This window comes from Sardina pilchardus, chromosome 7, assembly GCF_963854185.1.
Source record: "Sardina pilchardus chromosome 7, fSarPil1.1, whole genome shotgun sequence".
Classification (NCBI taxonomy): domain Eukaryota; kingdom Metazoa; phylum Chordata; class Actinopteri; order Clupeiformes; family Clupeidae; genus Sardina; species Sardina pilchardus.
In genome coordinates, this window is record NC_085000.1 from 5,623,893 (window position 1) to 5,647,966 (window position 24,074).

A 24,074-nucleotide genomic window follows, 5' to 3' on the forward strand; every position below is an offset into this window, starting at 1 on the left:
CCCTCCCACTCACTGCCTACATGTTCAGGTACTAGCTGCAACAAACTGCTACGCTTCCTGTCAACCGGACACGGACAGTGTAATTGAAACGTCGGTTATTTCTAGTTTGTTGTGGAGTTACGTCGACGACAACTCTGAACAACCGCCCGAACATAATCCGCATTAAAATATTGTTGGTGCAGTGTTAACATTTAATGCCCACTTGTCAGTTTCACTAGCAAATTCCGAAGTAAAGGCTACGCAGAAAGGACGGAGAGAAAGGTGACACTCGTGAGAAGCGCCTTCATTGCGTTAACAGCTAAAGGAATCGGACATCATTCATCCGGGTTGCTCAGTAGATTGCAATGACAGATTCAAATGGGGATGGAAAGTTGGAGGTGAAACAGGCCAGCAAAGAAGTGAAGGAGAGCGAGAATGTGGCTGAAAAATACTCCGCGATGACAGTCAAGAACACCGACATGAACGTGGGCGAACTGTCCGCTGCATTCACTGCAGTCCCCACTCACAAATCTGTCAAGAAGGTAAGCCCTGGGCTATATAACAGGCATGTTGTGGGATAAACATGATAGCGATGTATTCAAAACTCCGTATTAGGCCTTCGCGTCCATTCTTTTGCCTATTTAAGCTGTTGGGAGTCAGTCGTGATCTACAGGGATCTGTGATAGGCTACCCTGTTAAAGCACCCGATGTGATGCTCCTTGGTATTTCTAATAAATATTAAAGCATCTTTTAATTACTGTTGTAGCAACACTTGGAAACTGCGTAAAACTATAAACTGATTAACTAAATGTGTCAGTGATGGGACGATGCGGTCTCCTTTTGCATTGTTAAACGGGTCTGTTTCCATCAGGCTTTTTGTATGGCATTGTAAGGGGACAGTAATATTAATTGGTTAGGAGGCTAGAAAACTCTAGTCTACGCCACTTGCAACGTTGCTTCATTGTCCTAAATATAGTCCACCTAGCGTGCCAAGTCGCCGACTAAATTGGACTAATGTACATTTCCTCATAGTGCTCTGGTAATCAAGCAATAAAAAATCTCCTTGAGAGATCAGGTCTAATGATGAAACGCTGTCATCAAAGAGTTTATTGTCTAGAGGTGTAATATTTCCTGATTTTAACAGATAAATTGCCAGCTTTTCAGTTTACCCTTCACCAGTCTAGCCAGGCTATCAGCCTTAGCCATGAGTATGAGGCATGAAAGGAGCTTACAGATCTATGTGTAACCAGGAGAACACTCCAACTATTGGTATGTGTAATAGGGAAATGGTTTTAAACAGGCGAGGCTTATCTGAGGGGCCCTGGCAAAGGCTTAACCAAGCCACCCCCAGCAGATTTCATCATAGAAATGTTGACCACTTGTCAGCCCAGCCAGGCTCTGGGATGTAATGGGATGTTTAAATAGAAGTGGCATGAACACTTCTGGATAGGACAGAGCCATGTTGGCTATGGGACCATTACTCCAGCTTTTTACAGATATGTATGCAGATCACAAAGCATTTTTAATCTCCTGGTATGCATTCTGCTTTACCCATATAGTGCACAATAACAGTATCTCTGAAATGAAGCTAGACGGGATGCATAATTCACCACAGTGGGAATACCCATCAGATTAATTACTTTTAAGTATTTCAGTGAATGCATCGTGCATTGTAAATATGACTGATGAACTTCAATTTTTTAACTGAATTACTGTTAAGGATTATCTAAGCATTGTCATTTAGTAAATGCATTGTATATTACTTCATATGCATCCGGTTGGTAAGCTGTATATTAACATTATGCACACCAGACAGGGACGTTATTTTACATATTTGAAATATCTTTAGGATGCATGCAGCATATATTCACTGGTGTATTAGTTTTAAGGTTAAAAAAAGATTTCATGCTTCCTGGAAAATGTGCCTGGTTTCGAAACAATGACAGGTTTTCTGTTGTGGCGCAACAGAACCAAATGAGGAAACTATTATCTTTGACTTTTGAAAGACGTTCTTAAGCATACAGTATGTGTTATCAGGAAAAGTGGATTGATTTGATTTGTGTTGAATGATCTTCTCAAACTGGTGAAACTACCATACATTTAGAAATTCTGGTTGTAGCAAGAGTGGCACAGTCACTTCAGAAACCACTTGTTTGTGTTCAGGATGAAATGCACCATGGGAGTTTGGCGACATAAAAGATCATGGTGTAAAGTGTCTTTGGACTGTATAGCCATGATTCTCAAATGACTCAGAACAAACAAACCTCTTGGGAAGAGAATGGTTCACAATAGGCTACCTGATTGTGGGTGATTTTCACCAGCCAACATACCTTGTTAATGGGCTGTTTGTTCCAATAATGTTACAAAAACTGAGGATGTAATTTTATTCAAGTAAAATGCATTATTCTGCTGGTATCAGTAAAATGTCGGGATCCTCTTGGACATTTTGATATTGACATTTCTGACCAGCCATTTCTGTCCAGCCTGTCTGAAGTGCATCAGTAGCATGCCGGCCTCAGCATAGCCCTCTAGCGCAACCCACACATTCTCTTAAAGTTCTCTCCATCGTGGTTATACAATGAGGTGCATTTGTTTCCTTGTGTTCTTCAAAGCATATAACAATATAATATTCTTCCCGATGCCAGTGTATGGTAGGAATGCAAAGAATTTCATAGAGATCCAGCCAGTTTATTGATTCCTCTCGTCTACTCAGTATTTTCCAGCTTTGATGTTAGCTTCACTCGTAAGAATTTAAAGACTCACTGATTTCTGAACAGACATGAGATAGACTAACTTGAAATGCAATAATGATGAAAATGCATCAATAGATAATGTCAGAAAGTCACTCAATAATTCAGGTCTCTGTTCTCACTACTTGTGTGTATTATGCATGTCCTCCTTGTTGCCACGTGACTGTTATAACCATGTTGCTTCAGGTGGGGAGAGTTAACTTCGTTTGGCTCAGTCAGATGCATTCCTCTCCTAGCGTGGAGGGATAGCAGTCATACCATCCTTTAGCTATGAAAACACAAAACATTGCTGTGTGGGGTGCACTGACAAATATACCAGCTATATCAAGAAACACTCAGTCTGTGTACGGCAAACATTCAGTCGCAGGCTCTTCATGACGTCCTGTCCACACAGATCCGCATAAAGCCATCTGATGCTCGCCATTTGTGTTCACATGCAGTCTTGCGTGGGCCGTGCCTCGGACAACCAATCCTCTGGTGAACATTATTTTGATAACCTGGGGGGAAAAATAGAGTTGCAATAAGCTGAGAAATTTGACACATCTGGTGTGCCTCGCCGCAGGAGCATTCTCTCTCCTCCTGCGCTCTCTGTCTGAATGTTGGCATCCCGTCAGGCCCTGCTCAACCTGGGGAGGGCTGTGGAGAGCGTGACCTTCAGACCCCTGTGATGCTGGTGCGGTCTTGTCAATGTTTAGGGGAAAAACAGATACTCAGCTCTCACGCTGATTGAAATTGTCAGAAAAGCTCGTCTGCGTCTGAGTCATAGTCTTCGCTTCCCTTTGATCATAATGCGAATACCCAGAAATTAATATATCAAGGACAGAGGAATACTGCTAAATTTGTGTGTAATCTCTTGGTTCTGATAAACCATATTGTTGTTATTTATCCAAAACTAAGTACAAAATAATATACTGTACTGTAGTGTGACCATGAACTGTTAATGTCAGACACCATTTTATCAGCAATGGATGAAGTCATGCAGTTGGGGTTTCGTGCAAACAGATGCTGGTAAGCTAGCCTAACGAATTACTTAGTGTATGTTATCCACAGCTTTTGGTTGGCTTAACCTACTTGTACTAATAGAAAGGTTGAGCAGCCATCCTTCTTGTAATTTTAGCATAGTGGACTTCACATGTACTGACTGATATTATGGAGGTGCTCTTGTAGAGTTGAACCTAGTTGATTAATCTTTAACTTTTTAAAGGAGCAATATAATGTATCATTAAAGCTTAAAATAATAGACGAAAAGGTTCGATAATGGTTCTATATCAGCGAAAGATAACCTTCCAACAGCAGTTCAACTCAACTTGTGTTAACTAGATATACAGTATGTAATGGAATGTATGACATCATTAATAATCTCCCCCAACCGACATTTTATAGAGCAACGGCTTGTTACGATTGGCCATGTCATGAATTGACCCTTTGTCTTTGATTGTTTTTATATTTACTGCCATATATCATGCTACTACTTTTCTCGAAAGTCGGAGAAAGCTCCAAAGGAGGCTTGGCAACACTGTGTGTGGCCCTGAGCCAGAGTAGTAATTCCCTCACAGGCCCAGGTATTAGCGGAGTCACACTACTCAGCCCGTCGGCCGCTCCGCCTTCCAATGCTTGGCTACGGCCAGGCCGAGTCTGTGACCCGGCTGACTCTTTGAGACACTGAACGAGGAGGAGGAGGAGGAGGAGGAGGGGGCAGGGCCGGAATATTTTTAGCCGGGATTCAGGATGGAGCTCCAGTGGCTGTCCGTCAGTGCTCAGGGTTCATGGAAACGGTCCTTAAATCCTCCTGAGTCCTTTTTTATTAGCACTCCCAGACGACGAGCCCTCAGCGGGAAAGTGAAAAGCTGGCTACACTCGGGGACTTGCGCTTTTAGATTAATACAGATCAGAGGCTAAGTCAACATCACTTGTTGTGGAGTTGTTGTTTTTCCCCCCTCCTCCTCTTCCTCTTCCTCCTCCTCCTCCTTCTTCTTCAGTGGGGGAAGGCATTCTCAAATCCCTCTCAGGAATCTGCAAACGGGCTGCCCCGTGTGTCTGTCTGTGCCTCCTGGTGCTGCAGAGGGTTAAGGTAGTCAGACATTCAGACATAGGAGGTTGGTGTGTATGTGTGTGTGTGTGTGTGTGTGTGTGTGGGGAGAGAAGGGGGAGGGGGGTCAGCTTTATGACTGGTGGAGGTTCTGGGTTTGGACTCCGCACCCACCCACCCACCCACTCCAGTCTGAAGTTTGCCATATGAAAATCATGGCAATGTTAGGGAACCTCCCCCTGTGTGTGTGAGAGCAAACTGCTGGGAGAGCACTCATGGGATGTAATATCAGACTGCTGGGCCGGTGGACAGAGACGCACAGGAGCTATGGAGCAGAATGACAGCAGGCACAGGGTGAGTGCTGCTGGGGCATCCTGGCTACCCAGTGATGCCCACCAGGGGCTTTTACAGGGCAGGTGTGGCACTGTAGCTAGAGATGATCGGTGGTTTGCTCTCTTGGGAGGATGTGATAGTCAACATGGGGAACACTTTAGCCACTGTAGTAATAAAACTGAACAAAAAATGTGAGGCCCAAATATGCCTCTTGATTTGGTAAAGCCAGTGATGCAAAAGTCAACCTTGCACCAGCATGAAACACAGAGTTAAATCTGAGCCTCCAGGTTTCATATCAGTGTTTTAAGGTGGATTCCTGCTTTGAGAGCAGGATTGGAAATGCTTGCATTATTTTAGTGATAGTCATGACTGGTTGGGTAGACTATACATGATTATCTACTAAACATGATTGTTTCTCATATATTTGCATTAAACTACTCTAACATTAACATTTATATTAGAACAGTCTCTATAGCCTGTCATGTGGTGGAAGATTAGCCGTTCAGAATCAAATGTGTCTGTAGGATTTACATTTTTGGTCTAGGCTAGTTGGGCAACTGGATACAGCTGTACTGTCAAGTAGCTCCATTATATATTATATATTACCAGATATTACAGATACCAGACATTGTGTTTTATGCTTTAGCTTCTAAGGGTATGCCATGTTTTGCACTCCATACTGTGAACACACAAGGGCTGCTAGGTACCACCCAGTGGTTCCAGGCATTTTTGTACCCTAAGTGTCAGAGACTGTAGCTCACATGCAAGTGTGTTTTACTTTCACGTTTCTTTGAATCATCAGTTGTATGTTATGTCAACTCTCTGGACCCATTGAAGAGTTTGCAGTCAAAACAAGACGCACCTAAATCTCCCCAAATATTTGGTAATATAATAATAATAGGGTGTAATGGGTTGGTTAAAGTACATGAAGGTAAAGATGTACAATATATAACTATTATGCATCTTCGTAACTCAAAACTATTTAAACAATGAACAGTATAGAAATCAGACATAGCTCTAAAATGTATTGTTTTCAGATCAGGAAAAATACCTCCACTACAATACTGATATACGAAGAAATGGTTATAACCAAATGAAGAAACAGTTTTAAGACTGTGCTGTAATATGTGGACACTAACATGCATACAAAGTATGAACATCATAAGAATTACATCATTGATGTACAGTATGTCTGGACGCATTTTCAAAATGTAATGTTGTTATGTAAGATGCACATTCGTTCATTTATTCATTAAGTAGAAATCATGCACAGGGTTTTGACTGTGGTTTTTGTTTCATGATGTATCTGGGCTAAGTTTACTAAGATATTTGGAGCCGAGCCAAGGCCAGTCCCCTCCACTGAGTGCTTTGTGAATACACTGTGAGGTCATCTCCTTTTACTCGCAGTGCTTTCATGAAACGGCTTTGACACATTTGGTGATGCACATCAACAGCTGAGTCCTCAGTATTTGAAAATAAAACATAAACATGTGCGGTGGAACGGGGGGTCTAAAATAGAATTTGGGCCAACGTTTAAAGAGCCCTCTGATTTATCGGTGACGTGCCTGTGTAAATCTCACTGGTCCAGGTGAAACCTCAGCCTTGTGGTGGGCCGTTTCTCCAACCGACTCTTGTCTGGGACACGTGAGCGAAAGGGGGTTGTTTCTCAGGCAGATGCCGAAAACCAAGATTCATGCCCCTGTCCAAGTGAACTAGGCCATGAAGTGCCAGCGAGCCCTGGCCTCTCCACGGGCGCTCGCTCAGTTAGTCAGTCAGCCTGGAAATCTGAGGAGCACTGCTGATAAGTGGGCAGTGGGTGCAGCCTGTGCCCTGGAGAGAGAGAGAGGGAGAGGGGGGGGATGTTGGTTGGGGACATAGCGTGGCACTGAGTTCTAGTCTCCTACCAGCTCACGTGCATCCAGACGTGGTGAGGACTCTGAGGAATCCTTGCCTCGCTCCCTGCATGCCTCAGCCTGCTAATGAGAGGACATCGTCAACTACGTAGTTTGCCACTGGGGCCCGTCAAAGCCTTCTGTCAAATGCTCATATTGTTAGTCTTGACGAAACGATGCGTCGTTTTATTTATAAGACATATTTGGAGTGGAACACATAGTGCTCTTACTGTAAACTGTTGACGCCCATAAAGTCTTGTAGTTATAGGCAGTGTTGGGAAGGTTACTTTAGAAATGTAATGTGTTACAGTTACAAGTTACTCTGTTTAAAATGTAATAGTAGTGTAACTATTTGAATTACTTTTTTGAGTAACGTAACTAATTACTTTTGATTACTTTTTGATTACTTTTCTGATTTTTGAATGACATATGGTCCCCAAATCCATGCGAAGATTTCGGCCTTGGTCTACAGGCTGCCGAGCAGTTCTGTACAAGCGCACAAGGCAGCAAGGGCATTCAATACATGAATTAGCATCACATTTTTTGTGAGGATAATATAATGATAATCATAACACGTTTACAGGCAGGCATGCCAGAAGGTCCCGTATCAAACTATGCCTGTGGAGGGAAACAGTTCTTTTTACATGCAATATTATTTGCAAAGTTTTGCTGACAATATTGAGATGTAATTCAAATTGTAATTTAGAAAAAATTCAAAAGTACCTGTAATTGAATTACATTTTGTTCTACAGTAACTGTAATATATTACTGTTACATTTATTTTGTAATTAAATTACGTAACTCAATTACATGTAATGCGTTACTCCCCAACACTGGTTATAGGTAAATACTGTACATGTTATGTATTGCAGTATGCAGTTGTTGCAAAAACATTGATTAATCCTGTGCTTTCTGATTGACATTGTTTGCATCGATACAGTCAACTCAACCATGTAAATGTCAACCATGTCAAAAGATCATGACAAATACATTTACGACACATTAAAATGATAACGCCATTAAAGCATTCAATAAAACATTTCTATTGAGTGTTTGGTATGCAGTAATACGTTCAATAGTTATGATGCGCTTAAAATATACACTTACATGTCATGTAGTGCAAATTCATTGTATTCAGGGACGGAGTGCTGCAGACATTGTGCTGAGCTAGTGCATAGTGCAGTGTCAAGGTTGAGGTGGTCATGGGTGAAAACTCTGCTTGTGCGTCACTTTGTCATCATATGCATATGTCAACCTTAATAATAATAAAACAAACAAACCTGTAAACACAAGACGGAGGCTGTCTGAATGCTCAACAAGTCAGAAGAAAACACCTTGCCTGGGTCGACCTTAACACTCAAAGTGGTGACTCACTTATCTCCCAGACAGACGCGGCTGTTGTGGTTTTATGCACAGCCAGTCCGAAGTCAGGTGTCTACAGATCAGCAGCCATGTTGACTAAACACCACCTCAGAGCTGGGCAAGGTGTCAAGGTCATTTAAGGTGAGAGGTTAATGTACGTAGACAGGCATTTGGCTGAGCTATGGGGTTTCTGCATCACCATTGGCAACAATGCAATCACCTGAGCCAAAACACATCTTGAGGCTGCTGCATGAATGATCCTGTCATCTATTTATGGACAGCCTGATTCACGGCTAATGTGCCCTCTCTCCCTCTTTTTCTGTTTCTCTCTCTCTCTCCTTCTCTCTCTCTCTCTCCCTGTCTTCATAGCAGATCCAGTTTGCCAACCAGGAGGACAAACAGGAGTTCAGCAAGTTCCCCACCAAGGCAGGCCGGCGCTCGCTGTCCCGCTCCATCTCCCAGTCTTCCACAGACAGCTACAGCTCAGGTATGTCCAGCCTCTGACCTGCTCTCCACAACATGGCCGGGCCCAGTGTCCTTCTCTCTCTCTCTCTCTGTCATAACCCCACAGCATGAATCTATCAATAATCACTCAGCACTCATCAGAGTAGAGTGGTCCAGCTGACTGTGTGATGGACTGACTGTGCTAATGTCATTAAGTGTTAGTGTAGCCAGTAGGGAGGGAGATGTCTGGCTGATGTTTCCATGGCTGATGGGGGTGGGGGGTGTGTGTATTTTCTTGTGTGTGTGAACTCCAGCGGCCTCCTACACGGACAGCTCTGATGATGAGTCTTCTCCGCGGGACAAGAACCAGGTCAACTCCAAGGGCAGCAGCGACTTCTGTGTGAAAAACATCAAGCAGGCGGAGTTTGGCCGCCGTGAAATAGAGATCGCAGAGCAAGGTAGGAGTTTTCTTAGTAGTAGTAATACACACACACACACACACACACACACACACACACACACACACACACACACACACACAAATATATATACATACTACTGGAGCTACTGGCTACTGGAGCTACTGGCTTGGTCAGATAACAGGATTTCAGCCCGATTTTCCGACAATTTTGGTTGGGAACGACACAGAATGAGGAACGTGTCTTGTAATGTGACATATTCAGCAACCAGTGATTTATTGTATGTGACGTTCCACAATCCCACAACAAAAAGTCTAGCATGTCGGAATTTTTGGGTAATCTCTGACGAGTCCCGTGTCACTGACACTATGACGACACATAGTAGCATGAACGTTAGGCTACATGATCTTATATATAATATAATATAGCCAATCTCCCGACCAAGACACAGCAATCATTTATTGGTTCTATGGTTGCGTAGTCTGACATGATCAACCCTAAAAGACCATTGCGGAAGTCACAAAAGTAGTGTAATCTGACCAAGTCATTACTCTATCTACTTCTCTCTCTGGCTGACTGTCTCTTTCCTACACACACACACACACACACACACACACACACACACACACACACACAAACACACACCATGTTGGTTTTATCTCAAGTGCTTTTAAGTTGTCAGTGGAGCAAGTGGAATTGTTCCAGATGTATTTGTTGCCTCGGGCAGGATAGAGCCAATGCCAGCAACATCTTCCTTACGTAACTGTACTATAGTCATGCAAATTATTGATCTTCCTTTCCGGCCATTTTATAGACCACACACTAGAATTCTGAGCATGGTCAGTCAATGCAAACAGCAATGCAAGCATCTCAGCACAGTGGCTTGTATTTACATTAAAGCTGTCAAATGAACAATATCGTGATATCTATAGAATATTTGAAGAAGGTCATAATAATGCTATCAGTTATATAATATTATTATATTTACACATGCATTCAAGCATACAATAAGAACACTAAATGTATAATGAAGAGGCAACCAGATGAACTCATAAATACAAACTCAAAAATATTATTTATGTTATTATCATGTTTGTACTATTAACACAAGATCCATTGTTGCCTTTTGAATATCACGATTATGGTCAAAACCATATTATTTTGAAACCCTTAGTTAACATACAGTATTTTAGATTTTGAATTCTTTTTCACATGGTGGGGGTTAAAAGGGCAGTTTTGCTATTCCTATCCCATAAACTTCAGTGGTCAACTTCAGAATAACCTTTGGTAAAACAAAATTGTAGACTGCATCTTTAAGCATGCATTCTTGTCAGAACACAAGAATGCTTTTTGGAGAGCAGCCTCTCTCTCTCTCTCTCTAGCTCTCTATCTCTCTGTGTCTCTCTGTCTCACGCACACACAAAGACATTCACACAAGCACAGTTAGTAGTAGGTGATGCGCTTTGGGAAGGTACATGCCGCTCTGTGAAATAAGACCACTGTTTTATGAAATCTGCTGAAAATGCTGTAACCGAGTCGACGTTACCCAGAGAGGCTTGGAAGACATTTCCCTCTGCGTTTGCAGAACTGAACATCACATGGTTCCCCTTCTGTTGCTCTGGCAGCGCGTGAGTTAACCGTTAACGTTTCCCTCGCTCAGCCAGCCATAACGCATGAGCGGGTTAAAGCCTAGTCCGCACCGCTGGTTGTGCTGAGTTGCCCTTGGCAAGCCAGGGTCACAAGATATTACTTCACTCATTTGCACATTATGTCTCCCGGTAAAGATGGATGAATTTTAGGTAGACTTAAACACGACGACCAGTGAATTTGCACGGTGAAACGCTTTATTGGCAGTCGGATGACTGGGCATCCCTGCTTGCGAGTGGGCAGGATGTGAGCTGTTGGCGTGCTTAATGTGTTGCGTGGGAGCGCTGAGTGCTCTCTGGAGGTGTGCCGCTGATCTTAAGAAGCGGCGTGTTTCGCGGCGCTGGGCTAAGTGACGAGGAAGTGGCTTTATTCCTCCTGCCAGGCCTCACGGCTGTTTGTGGCAGGCTCATCAAGAGACCTGCGGGCGTTTCAGCGCGTTCATTAACCTGAGTTCCCCTCCTCCCCCCACAACCCCGTCCATCCACAACACCCTAACACCTCCCCCCACCCCCACCCCCACCCCCACCCCTCCTACCCTGCCCTCAACCCCAGTTCTTTGTATTTCTCTCCACTCCTCAGAACATGCCCTCTTTTCTCTCCGCTGGCAGCCCCTACAGCAAGCTGAGTGCCGTGTGAAGTCCCTCGTCTCGTTAATCTGTAATTAATGAGCGTTTGTGTTTTTTCCCCCCGACCCCTATTGTGACCTCCACAGACATGTCTGCCCTGATGGCGCTGAGGAAGCGAGCCCAGGGGGAGAAGCCTCTGGCTGGGGCCAAAATAGTCGGCTGCACCCACATCACGGCTCAGACGGCCGTAAGCATCCACTCATCTCCATCTCCGCTGTTTGCACACCACCCCTGGTTGTGGTTAAAACGCTGCGCATTACGACTGCTTAAAATATCAATAAAGATTGATCCACTGTGTTTGTCTGACTGCGTGAATAAACAGGCCACGCTTCTGGGGCTTGTAAATTTGGGTTTCATTAATGGCGTTGATTACAGTTTAGGATTTGTCCGCGTAAAAGCTTAAGTCTTAATCGCTTTCCTTTGCCGCCTGCTGCTGCTCTCACTGTGACTGAAAGTTGTGCTCTGCACTCTGTCTCCCTAAGGTGCTCGTGGAGACTCTGGTTGCCCTGGGTGCCCAGTGCCGTTGGACCGCCTGTAACATCTATTCCACCCAGAACGAGGTGGCCGCTGCCCTGGCCGAGTCAGGTAAACCACTCAGGAGCCCTCAGGGCTTTCATGGAGAGAGAGTGATAGAGAGGGATAGAGAGAGAGATGGAGAGAGAGCTTATAAAGGCTTTAGTTTTGGAGTGCCTGACTCACCGTAACACCTGACGTATCCTGTCTCATAGCACTGTGCTACATTTTCAGCTTGTTACAGTGCTTAGGCTACTCTACAGTAAACACCAATCTGATTGAAAATGAAATGAGTAATTTTAGGAGTGTCAGTCAGAAGCTCTCTCCACTGGGAATCTGTTACTAAAGTAATTTCAGCAAAAATCTGGATTATATTTATAAGCAATTTAACCACACAACATATGCAGTGCACAAGTGTTTGCATCATGTGGGTTGCTCAGGCAAAACTGACATTGGGCTCGAATATCATTTGGATTGCTGAAGGTGTTGCAGTGTTTGCATGGAAGGGGGAGTCTGAAGATGACTTCTGGTGGTGCATCGATCGTTGTGTTAACACCGAGGGCTGGCAAGCAAACATGGTACCTGCACCACAACACCACATAATTATGCATTCAGATTTTCATATTTCATATTTGAATAGAAAATATAGCTTCTGTTGTTGACCGTAAGAAACACTGTGCAGCTTTGTTTATTGATTTGTCAAAGGCTTTTGACACTGTTAATCACAGGTTACTTCTTGAGAAAATGTCCTCTTTGGGTCTAGATGAAGTTTCATTTACATGGTTTCAAAACTACCTCTCTAATAGAACACATTGGGTAGACATGTCAGGATCTATCTCAGAACCACTGAGACTAAATAATGGTGTCCCGCAGGGATCAATTTTGGGGTTTACATTGTATAATGACATCTGTGTTCAATGGAAAATACTTATATGTTACATGGAAGTGTCTGAATAATTCTCATTAAAGGGATAATCCGGAGTGAAATGCACTTTAGATCAATTTTTCGGACTATTGGGAGTACATACGTTGAGTTGACACCAAAATCATGTCATTCGGATGTATTTTGAGAAAGTTCGAGTTCACCGTTTTTAGCCAAAACTCGTTAGCCTGTAAGTGACCGGGGCAGGTCCTTTCGCCACTACAAAACGCTATTTTTATACTTCTTCTACTGTTCCAAACAACACTACACTTACGTGGTAGTGAGTAGAGGGTCCCTAAAGCCAAACCGAAGTATCCCCACGTCTTTATGTGGTCGGATAGAGAGTCCAGAATGAATTTAATCGAGTCAGTACCTTCCGGAAATGTCGCTGCGGCAGCTGCGCAACGCTTCAACAACACTTTACTAACATTTCCGGAAAGGTACTGACTCGATTAAATTCATTCTGGACTCTCTATCTGAGAGTCTCTATCCCTTTAAGAGTGTAATGGCGTGCTCTTCTCCCACACTAGATCCTGGATGATGGCGGTGACCTGACCCACTGGGTCTATAAGAAGTACCCAAATGTGTTCAAGAAGACCCAGGGCATCGTGGAGGAGAGCGTCACCGGAGTCCACAGGTAATGCCTTTTCTGTCTGTGCGAGGTCTGGAAGCATCGCCATTGCAATGCAAATGTCAGTGTACGTGGCAGACTGGCTGTTAAGTGTGAGTGTGCTCACTTCCCAGGCTGTACCAGCTGTCCAAGGCAGGGAAACTGTGTGTTCCTGCCATGAATGTGAATGACTCAGTCACCAAGCAGAAATTTGACAACCTCTACTGTTGCCGGGAGTCCATACTGGATGGGTGAGTGAGCCTTTTACGAAGCTATGGTGCTCGTCCGGTGAGCTGAATGTGAGCGCAAACACTTTGTGGTGAAACCTGATCTCATCATTTATCCATGTTTTCACAATGCCCTGCAGCCTGAAGAGGACCACTGACGTGATGTTCGGTGGAAAACAAGTGGTGGTCTGCGGCTACGGAGAGGTCAGACAATTTTCCTGCTTCAGTAAAGACGGTCCTCTCTAGAGACCGAGCGCAACCACCACCACGATTAAATGTGCATGGTGCTGTTTGGCTGGCTACTCTCCGTTTCACTTTGTGCAGAACTTGGGCTCGGAATATAACTTGACTGTCGGTTAGCTTTGTATTCTTAGGCAATTAGTGTGACAGCATGTTTACTTGGCTGTGGGTGTTTGTGCTGCAGGTGGGGAAGGGATGCTGCATGGCACTGAAAGCCCTTGGAGCCATCGTCTGCATTACAGAGATAGACCCCATATGTGCCTTGCAGGCCTGGTGAGGACCTCAATGCAAACTCAGACAACAGCTGTTTTGAAACCAATTCAGCCTTTTGCCATTGGGGAAACAACATGACTACACATTTGTACAGAATTACACACAAAAAAAAACACATAAGCTGATGTTGCATAGAAGCCAGATGTGGTGAAAATATTGTATTTTGTGTGTCATACAGCATGGACGGTTTTCGGGTAGTCAAGCTGAATGAAGTCATTCGCCAAATGGACATGGTCATCACCTGCACAGGTATGTTGAAAATGCAGGTGTGAATTTAGCGAGGCATCTGCCCCTTTTGGCCCAGGTGTGTGCATGAGGTGCGAGAGCAGATTAGAGGAGTGTTTGTTGTACAAATGAGCTGATGCAGCGTGCGATAACAAGTGGCTCCATAGCACCCGCGGCGCCAACCCTCCGTCTGACGCCCCGTGGGTTCACTGCATGTGTATCTCAAATGCATAGAACACCAAGGGTCAGATGCAAGCGCCGTAGTAGAAGTTTATCCGAAAACATTTCGCTGGGTCACCTTCAAGCCTTCATGTGAGGTTTTTTTTATTCTTCTTCTTTTTTTTTTTCCAATGTCTGTCACCAGGAAATAAGAACGTAGTGACCAGGGAGCACTTGGACCGTATGAAGAACGGCTGCATTGTATGCAACATGGGTCACTCCAACACAGAGATTGACGTGGTGGGTATACATGGGTCACTCCAACACAGAGATTGACGTGGTGGGTGTGTGGAAATGCTGGGAGCTATCACACACACCACACAGCATGTTTGCATTATGCTGACACGGTTGAGTTGGTCTCTACACTTAGGCTGTGTTTAACGTTTTAGCCATGTTTGCCATAGAGCGCTGGACAAACATATGCCTGAAAGGTTTTTTTGTAATGGTACATTTCCAACAGCTGGCACCGTGTGCGATTGGACAACAGAATGCATAGCCTGACTGTGTTTTTCCATGAGTTTAATGATTCTGGTTGCACAATAAAAGAGATTGATCTAAGTGTTCCACTAGTTTTATGGATGTTGTGCAATATGTGCATATTTCTAGCATGACTTTATACAGTGCTTTATAGACAATGATTATACAGTATATGACTATATATATATATATATATTACTGTATGCATTAGTGTGTAATAACGTTTTGAATATGATCATCCCAGGCTAGCTTGAGGACACCTGAATTGACCTGGGAAAGGGTTCGTTCCCAAGTGGACCATGTTATCTGGCCTGATGGCAAGAGGGTCATTCTGCTAGCAGAGGTGTGGTAGCCTTCCTCCTCAGTTCCCTCATTTTGTGTCTTTCTGCTACAGTAGACTTTCATTTCATGGTTGATTGGCGATGCAATTGTTCTGTTTTGTGTGCACACTACAGGGCCGGCTCCTGAACCTCAGTTGCTCCACCGTTCCCTCATTCGTGCTGTCCATCACGGCCACCACTCAGGTAACCGGCAGTGCTGACCGCTCTTTTACAGCTTAGCAAAGCCAACGCAGAGCCAAGCAAGGGTCCTGGGCTCTTAGTTACCAGTAGTCTAAACAAGCGACAGACAAGAGACTTGCCAATCTCCAGTGAAATGTATGAATGTTGGTGTTGAATGTCAATATACTTTTATAGGTTAGTCCATTCAAATAAGAGAATACAATTGAATAAAATATCTCCTTATCATCTCCTTAGTTTCTACCAGACGCCAATGAGATTAAATGGAACTGAAAGTAGGATTTAGGTTTACATTTCCTGCTTCTATATTTTCACAGTTTGAAGACATTTAATTAGCCTTTGACAAGAGTACTGTTCCAAGCTGTTATGGAGTGAGATAGTAACGAGATTCTCTAGACAGTTATGCCATATATTTAAAGTCACATCTAGGTCCCCTGAGCTATCAAATATGTAACTTTGAGAACAAGAATTTTCCTATGGGAAAATGCAACAAATGTTGGTGAGTGTTTATCTGAAGTATTTATTTTTTATCTTATCTGGGTCTCTGAAGGCTTTGGCTTTGATAGAACTGTACAATGCACCAGAGGGCCGGTACAAACAAGATGTCTACCTACTGCCCAAAAAGATGGGTAAGACTTATAATATTTCATTATTTTTTTTTATCACGTTTCTTAAAAATGTATGTTACGTGAACATGAATCTGTGTTTCTTCCAGATGAATATGTGGCCAGCTTGCACCTTCCTAACTTCGACGCCCACCTGACGGAGTTGTCAGATGAGCAGGCAAAGTACATGGGTCTGAATAAGAACGGCCCATTCAAGCCTAATTACTACCGGTATTAATGCCACGTCAGTCTGAACACAGCCCAGTACCTTTTAGCTGGCGCTCTCCCGTACTACACATCCAAGTACGATAGCTCAGTTACCGACAACCAAAACAACATTTCAACATTGATATCAGTGCATACAGTGAAAAATGATTTCACAAATAAATCACCAAGCAAGGTGTCTACTCCCCCCTACTGGTGACATATGGAACCCATGTGCCCTGATGTTTAACATTCCATTCAGACTTAGGGATGTACTTGTATTTCACTAGATATGAAGGACATTTATGAGGATAGCTGACAGGACACAAATGTACTCATGAAGTTTTATTTTCATAATTACAGATATTAACAAGAGGGAATGTGAGACAGCAAGGAAATCAGTAGTCTTCAAAGTTCTGAAGTAACTTTTTTTTAATTGATATAATTCTAATCAAATCTAATTTACTAGTCTACATTTCTATCCTTAAGGTACTATTATATATTAAATTATACCTATAGGTATTGTGACCAATAAAACTTCCTTAATTCTCCAGTCATAAAGTATGTCTTAAATCATGTCTTAATTTTTTCTATTGTTGATTTACTTTTTTTTGTTTCTTTTTTTTTTTTTTAATCAAAGTACTTATTGGTCATAGTCCATTTACGGAATTACTCAAAACAGTGCCAAATCCTGGCCACACGATTGGAACAGAATATATTCTGTGTGTGATTTCATTAGGCTACTTTTGATGAATGTGTTGCACAAAAACAGTTTTCAAGAATTACTTAGATAATTATCTACTAAGGAAATATACCAATCAGAAACATTTAATGCACCGAAGGTCCCTCTGTCTATATGTATTAGAATGTTGACCTGTACTTCTGTGTTACATGTGTAAAATGACAATGTATAGTGGATATAATAATTTCTACTGATATTATTTCTATTTAGCTTCTATTTTAGAAACAATCACGCTATTTGTGTAAGCTTTACTCAGCTCAGGAGTGCATGGAGCACAGATCTAGATGTAATAGTATTCCCCGGACCTGGAAGGTTCTCACTATAGCTGGATTTAACACTCATCACTGACCACACATCATACTCTGCCATTAACACTCCATAATTCAGCACTGTATCATGAATTATAATTGTAAGTTTTCCATTTGCCTTACTTAGAGGAAATGATACATGGTCATACGCTTCACTTTTGTTTTTTTCCTCATAGAAGGTGTGCCTTCTATGGCACTTTGTGATCATATCCAAATGCCTCAACTGTTCTGTAAAAACATGGAAATCAGAGAAGCATACATAGCATGTCACTCACATGATTATTTATCTATCAATCTATCTAATCTATCACCAATTTCAATAGCTGTGTGACCTGTAACTTGTTGAGCATATTATATATGAAAGCTGGCTGATTGCTTACATTTTTACATTTTATTTTCACGTTTCATGTACATTAATAATCCATGGCAGGACCTCTCCATCACTCCACTCCTCTTCCTATAGACCCTTTAAGAACCTATTTTTGGTGGATGTACACTTGTACAAAAAATGCCTGCTGGATTGAAGGAAATATCACTGTGAATTTCAACATGGGAAAGCATTAACGTACGTGTTGATTTTCTTGATCAGTAAGATACGCATCTGGACACCTCTAGTCTTTCCCATGGCCATTGATTTTGTTCCTCTCACTGTGTGTAACGTTACCCGCAGCATATGTGTTGTATTTAAAATGTAACGACTTAATTGCTGTTTTAGTGCAAATATTTGCATCACAATAAATAAAGTCACGCCACTCCAGACACCAGTTTTTTTATTCACTTGATTTTATGCAACATAGCCTAACAAACAGTTGTGATTGTGTAGGTAGACCACATGTCCGTGTTTACTGCCCCTGACCTTGTCTGGACTAGTGTTGTAGGCTACAGCCAGGTAGCCCACTCGAGGACTCTGTATAGCTTATATAGTATGGGTAGTCATGTGCAGTGATTCCGGAGTAAAAAAAATACAAAATATTCTCATTGATCGATTTTCCACTTTGCCCTTACACTAAACCCAGTAACTTCTTGGCGGTTACTGGAGCAACAGCTGACTGTCATGGCGCCACTGTTGGCATTAGTGGTGTGTTCAGGAACCATCCACTACTAATCTCAAGTTCAAGTTCAAGTCTTCAAGCTTCTGAAATTTCACTGTTGTCAGGTATGGATTAATCTAGAACTAGAAGATGTAGCAAAGGCTATAAGCGTCTAGTGACACTTCTCACATTTTTAAAAAGCGAAGGCACAAATCCTGTGTGCAACAACATATTCAGAGGGAAAACGTTGCTTCACCAGTGAGTAGCTTTACGTTAGAGATTCTACTGGCTGACTGCATGTCATGATGGTTAAGGAGGTACAGTAGTTAGGTAGCCAATTCCTGAATGATTGTTGCAATTTTTGTGTTCATCCGGATGAAAGCTAAAATTGCAACAATCATTCAGGGATTGGTTTGAGGAACAACCTCGTTTGACATTTTTATATTGAAGAATAATGTCTGAATACATGTTATGTTATATATGTGGCTTATAGGATATAAGTCATTTCAGAATCTCAAACAGTTGACAAACTATAAATGAGCATGTGAATTAATGTGTTGTTTTCATGAATGGCTATGTTTTGATTGTCTAAATAGGCCTACCATTTTATTCTAGGTGTACTAAAAATGTGTCTTCTGCCAAGGGAATATCAATTGATCTGGGGATTGATCTGATCAAATAATTGCCAATGACCAGGGAAACAGGACAACACCCAGCTATGTGGCCTTCACAGACAGAGAGAGACTTATTGGAGATGCATGCAGCCAAAAACCAAGTTGCCATGAACCCCAGCAATACTATAGTTGATGCTAAACGGCTTATTGTCAGAAAGTTTGATGATTCCATTTTCCAGTCTGACATGAAACTCTGGCCCTTTAAGGTGGTTAATGACAGCGGAAAACCCAAAGTACAAGTTGAATACAAAGGGGAAACTAAAACCTTCTATCCTGAGGAGATCTCCTCCATGGTCCTAGTCAAAATGAAAGAGATTTCAGAGGCCTTCTTGGGACAGCAGGTTAACAATGCGGTCATCACAGGCCCAGCCAACTTTAATGACTCCCAACGGCAGGCCACCAAGGATGCAGGCGTCATCATCGCTGGTGTAAATGTCTTGAGATCATCAATGAACCCACCGCAGCTGCCATGGCCTATGGCCTGGACAAAGGGAACAGAGGGGAGCGCAATGTGTTGACCTTTGACCTTGGAGGAGGCACCTTCGATGTGTCAGTCCTGACGATAGGAGATGGCATTTTTGAAGTGAAGGCAACAGCAGGAGATACCCACCTGGGTGGGGAGGACTTTGACAATCGCATGGTCCAACACTTTGTCGAAGAGTTCAAGAGGAAAAACAAGAAGGATATCAGTCAAAACAAGAGGGCTGTGAGGAGATTGTGTACAGCATGCGAGAGGGCCAAGAGAACTCTGTCGTCCAGCACCCAGGCAAGCCTCGAAATCGACTCGCTCTTTGAAGGTATTGACTTCTACACATCCATCACCAGGGCACGCTTTGAGGAGCTAAACTCTGAACTCTTCAGGGGAACATTAGAACCTGTTGAAAAAGCCCTTAGGGATGCTAAGATGGACAAGAGCAAAATCCATGACATTGTACTCGTACTGTAGGTGGCTCGACACGCATCCCTAAAATTCAAAAACTCCTGCAGGATTTCTTCAACGGTAGAGATTTGAATAAAAGCATAAATCCGGATAAGGCAGTAGCATACGGAGCAGCTGTCCAGGCTGCAATTCTCATGGGTGATACTTCAGAGAACGTACAGGACTTACTGCTGCTGGACGTGGCTCCACTCTCTTTGGGTATCGAGACTGTTGGGGGAGTCATGACACCTCTGATTAAACGCAATACCACTATCCCATCAAAGCAGACACAGATATTCTCAACATATGCAGACAACCAGCCCGCTGTGCTAATGCAAGTGTATGAAGGTGAACGAGCACTGACCAAAGATAATAACCTCCTTGGAAAGTTTGACCTCACTGGTATCCCGCCTGCGCCTCGTGGAGTGCCTCAGATTGAGGTGACCTTTGACATCGACGCAAATGGTATCCTGAATGTTTCAGCAGCTGACAAGAGCACTGGCAAGGAGAACAAGATCACAATCACCAACGATAAGGGACGGTTAAGCAAAGAAGAAATTGACAGGATGGTCCAAGAAGCCGACAAGTACAAGGAGGAGGATGAACGCCAGAGAGAGAGGGTCGCTGCCAAGAACGCCCTTGAGTCATACGCCTTCAATATGAAGAGCAGCGTGGAGGATGAGAAGATGAAGGGAAAAATAAGTCAGGAGGAGAAGAAGAAAGTCATTGAGAAGTGTAAAGAAGCAATCTCCTGGCTCGACAACAACAACCAGCTGGCTGAAAAGGAAGAGTATGAGCACCACCTGAAGGAACTGGAGAAAGCCTGCAGTCCAGTCATCTCCAAACTGCACCAGGGAGGGGTGCCACCAGGGGGCTGCGAAGCCCAGGCTCACGCTGAATCTCAAGGAGGTCCCACCATTGAGGAAATGGATTAAACTGGTAGAATTACGGAGGCAAGACGCTGGTGCTGAAGCTGTAACAGAAAGAGACTGTTCTTTGTGAAACAGCTCTCATATGCAGTATTGTCGCAAATCTCAGAGCACGGAATGGTTTATTATCTTAACCGGAAGTTGGACTGGCTAAAACGAGACGGTAAATCCGTTGGAAGGGATTAGTTTGAGCCTTAAGTACTTCCAAAAGGTGTTATGGGAAATCTATTTTTGACTCAAACAGGCACTATTTTTGTCTCAGAGCTAGTGGTAACAAAAATAAATAGAGGATGAGCATAACCTAACAATGATAGAGCAATTCAGGAGCCATAGATATAACAGGTTGAAATGTGTGTTCTTTTCCAAGAGTTATTTTTTCAACCAGTGTGTTTAAATAGAATGACATTGTAAAACATTTTGCCATTTTGTCATTTATGTATCTTTTCTGTTATTGGTTAAAAAAAACAATAATAAAACAAATATCACAATGCTATCTGTTTCTTGTTTGTGACAACGACAATGACAGTTATTGGCGCAACCTTAGATTAGTCAGATTATCTGGATGAATGGCAAGGAGGATCCAGATGTTACTGATGTTACTCATCTCACAAGTTTCTTGAAGAAGTTGTAACTTGCTCTGCATGCACACTAGGTGGCAACGTATGACAAGCTAGTAAAATGACCTATACTTAAGCATAATGACTTTACTTGGCCTACTTTATCTTTTTGTATTGACTTTAGCACTTAATCTGGCACCTCTGTCTCTACAAACTGATAATTTGAGAGAATAAATACAAGCAACAACCTAAAAGTAGAGCCAGTAGCTTAAATACACAGCATTATATTAAACACATTTTATTGGAATTCGGATAGGTCATATAGACAGCTGCTTTCAATAATAGTGTACTTCACAGCGTATTCCGGTCCGGTTGTAGTAACAATACTTTACAGTCAGCGCATTTTTCTATTTGCCTCTTTGCTGTCTCACTGTCGGTTTTAATGTATTTCAAATGGGATTTCAAAACAGCTCTGATCTCCCAGACCTCTTTCACATAGCCTACTGACTTACTTTTAGTCTCGACACATACAACGTCTTTCTCATATCCATTATCTACTCTATACAATTTTAATATCAATCAATAACCATGCACTTATGACAAACTTCCACAGAGTCAATTGCATTTCCTTGAGATGATATTTCGCAACATTAAAATAATTTATGATGACAAATATGATCTGTCAATTGCTTTAAAATAGATAATGGTTCTAGTTGGATAGGAGGTAGATTTCTGTTGAAATTGAAGCGAAAGTACACCCTCACTCTCATTTTCCTCCTTCGAGGATGATGCGCTCTATGTGCACTCCGTCTGTACACACGACGGCAATATCCAAGATTATATATTTCAATGACACGTTACCATATTTCAATAGCTGTTTCTTCTGAAGAAGCTGTTTACAAGCAAGTCTGTCAAAATAAGACGATATGTCTTCCCTCTTGTGATTTGGGAAAACAACATTTACGCGCTCTCCTATCAATTATGCTGCCACAGGCGAACAAGGAGTTAATTTGTCTCTGCTGATGCACAAACCATCTCCCTCAGTTGGATCGTCTGACCACGGTGAGGGTGGATACTTTTGGTGGAGAAGCAACAGATATTTTGCTGAGCAACAAATGCCTTCTTTCTGTCATCATTTCTCGTGCTAAAATTTGCGAAATATTAGAGTGCGCTATTTACGGAAATTCGCGTTTTAGTGTCGACCTTAAGGATCATGAAAGTGCAGGTGAGAGTCTGCCAGCAGTTTTTAAATATATTAATGCTCACTTTTCTTTGGACAGAGAGCAAGAACACTAAATCCTAACGACAATTTTTAAATCTGGCAAGTGTACGTGATAGAGCAAGTCTGCCTGTTGCTCCACGGCACAACGGATCTGTAAACTACTGCTGATGGTCGTGAAATTTCAAAATGAAGGAATAAAACAGTTAGAAATCTGTATCTGCTTGGCTGGATGCACAAAACAACAGTTTTACTACGGTCTACTAAGTGCTGAATGATTGATTATTTTCGCCGGATTGAACCCTGCATTTTTAGTCTTAGCAGTGTGGCACGGCTGGCGGAGCCCCTCAATAACAGGTGGTTTTCAAGGCCAGATCAATGCTGTTGGCTAACATTTAGTATAGGCTATTACGCTGAACCGTCAGCGATGAGAGGGCAAAGAGGAATATAATAGATACGGAATCAGAGGACACCTCTGTGAACTGAAAGATTGACTGACATACTAGTTTTGACAATACTTTTGAAGACAATTTCCTTGGGTAACCTATCCAACGAAATCTATGATTAGCTCAGTGTGTGTTTCGTCTTACCGTGGGCGCAAGTCAGGCAACAAACCTCCGTCTAAAACATGTCTAAAGGAAGAGATGGCCAGGGGGGAAGACTCGGACAAAATCATCATAAACGTTGGTGGCACGCGTCACGAAACCTACAAGAGCACCCTAAGACCTTGCCAGGCACCCGGCTGGCATGGTTGGCAGACCCAGACTCCCAGGTGAACTCGGACGGTGACACAGGGCCGAGGCTTTCTACAAATGAGTTATTTTTTGACCGACATCCAGGCATTTTTTCTTACGTTTTGAATTATTATAGGACTGGAAAGCTTCATTGTCCGGCAGATGTATGTGGCCCCTTGTTTGAAGAGGAGTTGGCGTTTTGGGGTATTGATGAGACGGACGTAGAGCCTTGTTGCTGGATGACATATCGTCAGCACAGAGATGCAGAAGAAGCTCTCGAAATATTCGAACCTCCTGAACCAGACGACAACGAGGACGACAGAGAACCGTCCAGACGCTTCGGCATCGAAGACTGTCCTGATCGCTCCAGAGGATGCTGCGAGGTTTGGCAACCCAGAGTTTGGGCACTTTTCGATGACCCATATTCCTCGCGGGCCGCAAGAGTAA

General features: G+C 42.8%; 3 protein-coding genes across 5 annotated transcripts in view; all 3 read left to right on the forward strand.

The window, feature by feature from the left end:
- Positions 1–36: 36 nt before the first annotated feature.
- ahcyl1 (adenosylhomocysteinase-like 1) lies at positions 37–18,316 on the forward strand. 3 transcript variants are annotated; one of them, XM_062540474.1, is made up of 16 exons: positions 37–521; positions 8,715–8,832; positions 9,104–9,247; positions 11,568–11,668; positions 11,964–12,066; positions 12,478–12,572; positions 13,447–13,553; positions 13,661–13,777; positions 13,894–13,957; positions 14,178–14,266; positions 14,445–14,515; positions 14,856–14,950; positions 15,432–15,530; positions 15,643–15,711; positions 16,256–16,334; positions 16,421–18,316. In XM_062540474.1, the coding sequence occupies exons 1-16, from the start codon at positions 345–347 to the stop codon at positions 16,546–16,548; spliced, it is 1,656 nt and encodes a 551-aa protein (XP_062396458.1). In that variant the 5' UTR covers positions 37–344; the 3' UTR covers positions 16,549–18,316. The 3 variants fall into 3 exon arrangements, with proteins under 3 accessions (XP_062396458.1, XP_062396459.1, XP_062396460.1); XM_062540475.1 differs by having other exon boundaries at positions 8,718–8,832; XM_062540476.1 differs by lacking the exon at positions 37–521 and adding an exon at positions 5,069–5,112.
- Positions 18,317–19,361: 1,045 nt separating this feature from the next.
- hspa1b (heat shock protein family A (Hsp70) member 1B) lies at positions 19,362–21,123 on the forward strand. Its single transcript, XM_062540477.1, is given in 3 exon segments — positions 19,362–19,710; positions 19,713–20,206; positions 20,209–21,123. Coding segments are annotated over 3 exon segments (1,743 nt in total). The 5' UTR covers positions 19,362–19,376.
- Positions 21,124–23,453: 2,330 nt separating this feature from the next.
- kcnc4 (potassium voltage-gated channel, Shaw-related subfamily, member 4) overlaps positions 23,454–24,074 on the forward strand; it is a 14,180-nt gene continuing 13,559 nt past the window's right edge. Inside the window, 2 exon segments of the mRNA XM_062540478.1 lie at positions 23,454–23,610; positions 23,613–24,070. Coding sequence (XP_062396462.1) covers positions 23,454–23,610; positions 23,613–24,070 — 615 coding nt within the window.